Consider the following 8,400-nt stretch of genomic DNA (forward strand, 5'->3'; position numbering starts at 1 on the left):
ACCTGCCATGAATAACCCCAAACCTGCCATGAATAAGCCCAAACCTGCCATGAATAAGCCATGGCAGGTTTATATATATATAAATAGATATCTACAAAACTTGCAAGGTGGTTGTTCTTTTCCCTCTGTTTCCTGTCTCACTTGTCTTTGAGCTTCAGATTCAACCATTTCCTCTCACACCCGTGACTACTGTGTCACGTCCTGATCCTTCCACCCCCTGCCCTTCTTTATCTATCCCTTCTTATATCTATTCTTTATTTATCTCTCTCTGTCTCTGTCAATGTAGGTAAGTGACTGCTTACGCTACCTCTTTCCTATTCAACTTTGGAAAATGATTTGTTATGCATTTTACTGTCATGTAGACTACATTGTGTGCATCAGGGTAATTGCGTCATTGGGGATTTTGTTTTGGAAAAAGATTTCGGCTGCGTCCTCAGTCTCTCTCAGCCTGTGGTAACATGGTGACGGTACCAGGTGTACTGCCGACCCTTGTGTTAACAGGATTGTGTGTCCACATCACAGGTAAGTCTGTTGCTCCCTCAAACCCACCTTTCTTAAATAACCCGAACCCTCCATATTGGGGACAGTGACTGATCTAATTTACACCGCCTGAGTTACTCATATATGGTTTCATCTCAGTGGTTTGCGTAGCCAACTGAAGGTTAAAATAGTGTCAATCGTGTTATGTATGTGAATTGTTTACGCATAGTTATCCTTGTTTCTGTGAGATCTTGAATATGAAAGTGTAGCCTATGTGAGATTGTGTGTATTCTATTCCTGTGTGTGTGTTGACTTTGAAGTGTTCTGTGTGAACTCTCAGGATCATCTAGAGCCGTCTGTACCACCAGTCTGTCTTCCCTGAACTTCAACTGTGTCCTGCAGTGGGATTGTCCACAGGCCAACGCTACCACCACCTACACTGTCCAAACTAAGACTCAGGGGTGTGTCTCACTCGTCATTGCTCACTATTGATTTAATGGACTAGTATCTAGCTCAAAATATCCTCTCAGCTAAATGCTGTTCGAAGATTCGGGGGTCTGTCTGTCTGCTGTCTCTATTGACCTAATCGATCTAGCTCTAATAGTAGGCTACATAACTGTTCTGCTAATTTCTAGAATTGGTAGTGAATTGTTTCCTAGAAAACCACTACACTGACGTATCTTCTGTAATGTTTGTTCTGTGTGTAACTACGTTATAGTCATTTTAAGTAGAGTATTTTTAAATCAAGTCGTTGAAGGTTGTAATCAGTAATGGGATTCTGATTAGTCATTTACTTTACAGTGAAGCTAATATGAATAGTGCAACTGTTGGGAGTGTGAGGGGAAAGCTAGCCTAGAAAGGGAAAGCAAATGATTGTGTTGAACAAACTGCTCTAACGACGCCGACAGGAGCCGGCAAGAGGGGTAGCGTGAGAGCGGTGAGTTTTCAAACTTGTGGTTTTGGCAGAGAAACCTCAAAGGGTTTTAATCAGAGGGATGAATCAGTCACTCCAGTCCATGGTTGGTTGACTTTATGGGTAGATAGGCTCCGATAGATGGGCACTATTGTTTTCTACCGCAGCCGTGAAAACACCCTGGCTGCTCCTCTCCCCTGCCACCTGGTTTCAGTCATCACCACCACCCAAGTAGTCCAGCAATCAGTGTGTGTCTGTTATCTTGTGTGGGTATTGCATATTTTCAGAAAGGACATTTCCACATACATTATAATAGATCGGAATAATAACTACTATGTAGTTTATCGCCGTGTATGTTTCTATGTGTACAGTATATAGTACCAGTCAAGTTTGGACACCCCTACTCATTCCAGGGTTTTTCTTTTATTTTTACTATTTTCTACGTTGTAGAATAGTGAAGACATCAACACTATGAAATAACACATGGAATCATGTAGTAACCCAAAAAGTGTTTAAACAAATCAAAATATATTTGAGATTCTTCAAAATATCCACCCTTTGCCATGATAACAGCTTTGCATTCTCTCAACCAACTTTATGAGGTGGGCACCTGGAATGCATTTCAATTAACAGGTGTGCCTTGTTAAAAGTACATGTGTGGAATTTCTTTCTTTCCTTAATGCATTTAAGCCAATCAGTTGTGTTGTGACAAGGTAGGGGTGGTATACAGAAGATGGCCCTATTTGGTAAAATACCAAGTCCATATTATGGCAAGAACAGCTCACATATGCAAGAGAAATGACAGTCCATTACTTTGACTGAGCTTCATGTCTTAATCTGGAACATTTCAAGAACTTTGAAAGTAAAAACCATCAAGCGCTATGACGAAACTGGCTCTCGTGAGGACCGCCACAGGAAATGAAGACCCAGAGCTACCTCTGCTGCAGAGGATAAGTTCATTAGTTACCAGCCACAGAAATTGCAGCCCAAAGAAATGTTTCACAGAGTTCATGTAACAGACAGATCTCGACATCAACTGTTCAGAGGAGACTGCGTGAATCAGGCCTAAATGGTCGAATTGCTGCAAAGAAACCACTACTAAAGGACACCAATAAGAAGAGACTTGCTTGGACCAAGAAACACGAGCAATGGACAGACCGGTGGAAATCTGTCCTTTGGTCTGATGAGTCCAAATTTGAGATTTTTGCTTCTAACCGCCGTGTCTTTGTGAGATGCAGAGTAGAGGAACGGATGATTTCCGGATGTGTGGTTCCCACTGTGAAGCATGGAGGAAGAGGTGTGATGGTGTGGGCGTGCTTTGCTGGTGACACTGATTTATTTAGAATTCAAGGCACACTTAACCAGCATGGCTACCACAGCCTTTTGCAGTGATACCATCCCAACTGGTTTGCGCTTAGTGGGACTATGGTTTGTTTTTCAACAGAACAATGACCCAAAACACACCTCCAGGCTGTGTAAGGGCTATTTGACCAAGGAGAGTGCTGCATCAGATGACCTAGCCTCCACAATCCCCCGACCTCAACCCAATTGAGATGGTTTGGGATGAGTTGGACCGCAGAGGGAAGGAAAAGCAGCCAACAAGTGCTCAGCATATGTGTGAACTCTTTCAAGTCTGTTGGAAAAGCATTCCTCATGAAGCTGGTTGAGAGAATGCCAGAGTGTGCAAATCTGTCAAGACAAAGGGGGCTACTTTGAAGAATCTCAAATCTCAAATATATTTGATATGTTTAACACTTTTTTTTTGGTTACTACATGATTCCATATGTGTTATTTCATAGTTTTGATGTCTTAACTATTATTTTACAATGTAGGAAATAGTCAAAATAAAGAAAAACCCTTGAATGAGTCTGTCCAAACTTTTGACTGGTACTGCGTGTGTGTTGCAGGGATTCGTGGCGGGACGTGGAGAGATGTGTGCGGTTCTCCTCCCAGCTGTGTGACCTGTCCGAGGCCTTCTCTAACTTTGAGGTGTACAACATGATCCGCCTGGGCCTCCACCAGGGCCCGGGGAGTCCAGTCTGGACAGAACAACTTGTGTTTGGCGTCCGTGATTTCAGTCAGTAGCCCGTCTCTCCTCTAAGACCTGTCGCGTATCTTGCCTTGGCGATTTATTGTTCAAATGAAACAAAGAGAAGCTCATTTAACCATCTTAATACCCTGCAGAGTTCAAATAGAGAGGGCTAAAATGGCTAAAGGCGCCCGCATGAAGAGATTGCTGTGATTTTGAAATTAAAGTGGCTTCTTTGTTTCTCCTCTCTTCAGACTTCAGCAGTCCCTCCGTCTTGGTTTCTCTGTCTGGGGAGAGGCTGGTAGTGGAGGTGCACTTACCTTGTTCTAGCAAAGGGGAGTGTCTTCCGCTGCAGAGCTGCTGTCCACTGTCAAAATTTATTGACCTCTGGGTCACCGTGACCGTATATAACCAACAGAACCCCTCTGACTACAAGGTACCCCTGTTGCCATCTGCAATAGCACTTTTTGCTCACCCTCCTTCTTTTCTCTTGCTCGCTCTCGTTCACACATCCCTTTTCCTTTCTACCTGCTGCTACGTAAGTAGTACAATGTTAAGGAGTGAGTGCTCAAACCAGAAACTACACTCTTATGTTGTTTCCAGTGGTGTAAAGTACTTATGTAAAAATACTTTAAAGTACTACTTAAGTATTTTTTTTTTTTAGTCTAGCTGTACTTTACTACTTATGTTTTTTACATCTTTTACTTTTATTTAGGAATGTAGTGAAGTATGTACTTTTTTACTTTCCCTGACACCCAAAAGTACTTGTTACATTTTGAATGCTTAGCAGGACAGGAAAATGGTCTAAGTCACACACTTAACAAGAGAACATTCCTAATCATCCCTACTGCCTCTGTGCCATTGCGGACTCACTAAACACATGCTTAGGTTGTATATGATGTCTGAGTGTTGGCGCGTGCCCCTGGCTATCCGTAAATTCAAAAGACAAGAAAATGGTGCTGTCGGTGTTGCTTAATATAAGGAATTTGAAATGATTTATACTTTTACCTTTGGTACTTTATTTTAGCAACTACATTTACTTTTCATACTTAAGTATATTTGAAACCAAATACTTTTAGACTTACTGAAGTAGTGTTTTACTGGGTGACTTTCACTTTTACTTGAGTAATTTTCTATTAAAGTACCTTTTTTAATTTTACTCAAGTATGACAATTGGGTACTTTTTCCAGCACTGGTTGTTTCGTCGTCTGCGGCATGTTTTTTTGTGTGTGCATTTGTTAGTACAAGTGTCCTTGATTGGCTCTCTGTGACGCACTGTCTGATACAACCTCTCTGATTGGCTGTATTGCATGTGTCTGATACAGCGTTTGTGATTGGCTGGTCCAATTGCAGACGCAGATTGGTTTGGCCCAGAAGATGGTGTACGGGGCAGAGTTCTCAAACCTGGTCCCAGGACATGACTACTGTGTCGTGGCTAACTTCTCCATCAGTCCGACCACCTTCCCCCAGGCCTCGTCTCCTCCCTCGGACCCCAGCTGTGTCCACCATGCTGGCCCAGGACTAGGTTAGAGGTTTACGTTGGGTTAAGGTTGAGTCGGGGTGTGGACATGAGGCTCAGGTTATGAATACAACCCCAATTACAAAATGACGTGTGTTTTGTGTTTCCCAGGGTTGCAGCCAGTGTTGTTGGGGATAGGAGTGTGTGCTGTACTCTTCTTTCTTCTCCTTGCTCTGGCTCTGTACCTGCTGAAACATAAACGAGACGCACCACACGTAAACCGACTCCCCAAGTCTCTAGTAAACTGTCCTTATTCTTTTGAAACACAAAGACATTATGAGTATTTAATTTGTGTATAGTACTATATACAATGCAGTATTATCTTGAATGTCCTTGGGTATATCATTGCACTGTGTTTTTGTGTATTTTTTTTAATGCAGGCATCTCTTCAGGCATTCCTCCAGGACCTGCCGGAGTCCCCTTCAGACCCTGTTGACCCCAGTGACATTGTAGACGACCACCTCTCCATCCTGTCCTCTTTCTCCAGCTGTGTCTGCACCGAGGCCCAGGCCCCAAGCCTAGGTAATGGGTACAACAGCAACCCCTTCCTCAGTGACTATAGGTCAAGCAACATGCACTGGAACACTGAGGGAAGGGAGCTGGACCTGAACTCTGGCAGCACCATATCCCTGCCATGCTCCACTGTGCCTATAGGCCTACATATGATCCAGTGCAGCTTTGATTCACCTCGACAACCACATCCAGGGCCCAATGTGCCAGTACTACCGTACCCTGGTTCTCCATCTCTGTCAGAGGCCGTGGAGGGCCAGGTGGTCCCGCTGTGTTCTGTGAGGTTTGGGAGGGTGAGTGAGGGGGACGGGGGTGAGAACCTGGAGGGACTACAGTGGTGTAACCTGTAGCATGTTGCACTGCAGTACTCACAATGCTATGTTTGACATATTCCTATGAACTCCACAGTGCTGAGAGGAGTTCAAAAACTTTATTGACCATTTTTGTTGAAAATTGTAATTTTGTCCTCAGCTTACAGGCATACATTGTCAGTTCCAACCGGACTGTGGTATGGTCCAGCACCTTACCAAGGTCAACCATAACAAGGACAGTACTGGACTGTGCAATCATAAACATATACACTCTTAGACAAAAGGGTTTCAAAAGGGTTCTTCGGCTGTCCCCATAGAACCCTTTTCGGAATCAAAACTATTCTTCCTGGAACCAAAAAGGGTTCTAAAATGGGTTATCCTATGGGGACAGCCGACAAACCTTTTTTAGGTTCTAGATGGTACCTTGTTTTTTTTTCCCTAGGGGGGGGGGGTTTATTTGACTCCCCTTTTATTTCCTTTGTCTACTGTACCATGTGTCAAGTCTCTATCTTTTCTGCACATTTTCTGTGTCATAATAGGTTGTTCTCCCTACCCTCTCTGCCTTGCTTCTGACTCACTGTTGCCCCATCCCATCTCTGGCCTGACGCCCGCTGTCTCTTACCTGTGTCTTACATCTCATTCTGGGGGAGGAGGGTAGGGGGTTCATCTCTCTCGTTTCGCTGGTGGTGCACTTTTCCCGGAACATTTAGAAAACTCGGGGGGAGAGACAGGAGACGATGGATGGGAAACAGTGATTTGCCCTATAGTTCTGGAAACCACAGCCTGCGTATGGCTCATGATAATATCACTGTGTCTGGGGGATTTTTATTCATAATGTTGGGGGTTGTATCACGAGTCCAAACTAAGCAGTGTGTTTGCCTGCCAATCATAAAAGTTACTTCTCAGGCATCCAACAGAGATCACATCTAACCTAGAACTTTGGTTTTTGGAGCAGCTTTTTAATGGGGTTCTGCTATATTTGCAGTCAATTCACCAGAAATCTGATCGAAGGTGGTCGCTTTGTGGCTCACTCTTCACTGGTGTGTGTGTGCTGGCTAGCTCTGCAGCTGAGGTGGTGAAATTGGATTGGGGATGGTGTACAGGGAGAACACTGTAAGAACGACCCGTGTTCTGAATTCTGTCGCTGTACATTTCAAAAGTGTTGAACAAGTAGTTATATTGACTACATCCGTCCTAGCTCAGTCATGCATTTATTTTTTAAATCACGGATTGCCTCTCATCCACTTGTTGTCCCCTTATGCCATAGTTTGTACATCTCAATTGTCAGTTAAGCAAGTCAGCCATGTTTTTTTTATGTAGTAAATGAGGCTGAATGAACTTTCGCTGGCGGACAAGGCTCCGCTGATAGCCAGGTGTAGCAGTGGTAAGGTGTTAGGACAGCTTTACATATGCACCGTTTGTCACTGTTATAGTGCAATTCATGTATTGTTTAGTGTTGAGGCTTTGCTGGCATGCATCCCACATTTTCTTTGTTTGTCCCACCAACCAGATTTCCATGCTAAAATCGTCACTGTCGACAGGGTGACCTTTTCAAAAAGGACTGATTCATTGGTCAGCTGAAACAGTCTCTGCAAGTGTCTGAAAGTAAATAAATGATACATTTGCGTTCCATTCGGTGCATCCTGTTCTGTAAATGTCAAGTTTCATATTAACCAGAGAGGGAGAAGATGCGAGTACAGCAGAGCTTGAAAAAAACCACCACCCACAAGCCTAATAAAAACAGCAACCATGAGTTCAGCTTTAAGACTTCGTTGCACAATGCTAGATAAGTGTAATTGCTGATGTTTATGTATAGTTCCCATTCCAACACCATAAGGAAATGTAAATTGAGTGAACAATAAATGTTTGTCAAGTGCTTTTATGTGCAATATCTTGCTTTGTTTTTCATTTCCTAACCAGTTGTAAATGGATGTCCTAATTGAGTACATAAAATAAAAAGCAAATTCATAAAGTCCTGGTACCTTTGAACATGCAGAAGTGTACACGCAATGTGTAGAAGTGTCATGTTTTGAGGTATAAGAAAGATCTGACAAGCAGATTGCAATAGTGAAGTCTATTCCCTTCACAAAAATTGTTGTTGGTCAGGGTGTCAGATCAAACATGACAGAACTACACAGGCATTACCACACAACTAACCACCTGTCATCTTCAGCTACAGCGTCTTCGACTGACCTAGATTTAGGATGAAACCAATTACATGTTCTAAACGGACCTTTGTAAAGATATAACATTGCCTTGAATGGTGACGGGTTTTAAAAGAACCCTTTTTGAAAGTCCTGTTGGAATACGACGTATTTTATGACCATGATAAATGACATTCAGCGCTACACGTGAAAGAGAAATGGTGGTTCATCTCACACAGGAAATCCTGACTCACAGGATGAACTCACCCATCCCACTGTGTGTGTTGATGCTCAATGGACATAGCCAGCCATAAGTGTCAGATTTGTATGGCATCCCTGGGGACAAAGCGGACCATGGTCCTCCGTCGATTGATACTGTACAGTGAGACACTGGACCTACTACAACAACCATTGTAACACACAAGTCCCAACAGACTATTTTGCGAATGCAGTGTGTGTAAACGCACAAACACAACTCTCACACAACGCCAGTG

At 43.2% G+C, this 8,400-nt stretch overlaps 1 protein-coding gene across 1 annotated transcript; it reads left to right on the forward strand.

Annotated features, from left to right (window-relative positions):
• The first annotated feature begins 54 nt into the window (after positions 1-54).
• LOC106608866 (uncharacterized) lies at positions 55-7,734 on the forward strand. The gene is made up of 8 exons (XM_014207048.3): positions 55-286; positions 419-522; positions 821-941; positions 3,301-3,470; positions 3,677-3,858; positions 4,776-4,947; positions 5,053-5,180; positions 5,322-7,734. The coding sequence occupies exons 2-8, from the start codon at positions 459-461 to the stop codon at positions 5,799-5,801; spliced, it is 1,317 nt and encodes a 438-aa protein (XP_014062523.1). The 5' UTR covers positions 55-286; positions 419-458; the 3' UTR covers positions 5,802-7,734.
• The last annotated feature ends 666 nt before the right edge of the window (positions 7,735-8,400 follow it).

Source organism: Salmo salar, chromosome 07, assembly GCF_965601325.2.
Source record: "Salmo salar chromosome 07, fSalSal1, whole genome shotgun sequence".
NCBI lineage: Eukaryota > Metazoa > Chordata > Actinopteri > Salmoniformes > Salmonidae > Salmo > Salmo salar.

Bases quoted from the DNA above. Each gene is read 5' to 3' on its own strand.
- LOC106608866 (XM_014207048.3), top strand. From the start codon at position 459: ATGGTGACGGTACCAGGTGTACTGCCGACCCTTGTGTTAACAGGATTG. The intron at 3,471-3,676 runs GTCAGTAGCCCG...TCCTCTCTTCAG, and splicing joins GTTTGGCGTCCGTGATTTCA to ACTTCAGCAGTCCCTCCGTC. The intron at 3,859-4,775 runs GTACCCCTGTTG...GTCCAATTGCAG, and splicing joins AGAACCCCTCTGACTACAAG to ACGCAGATTGGTTTGGCCCA.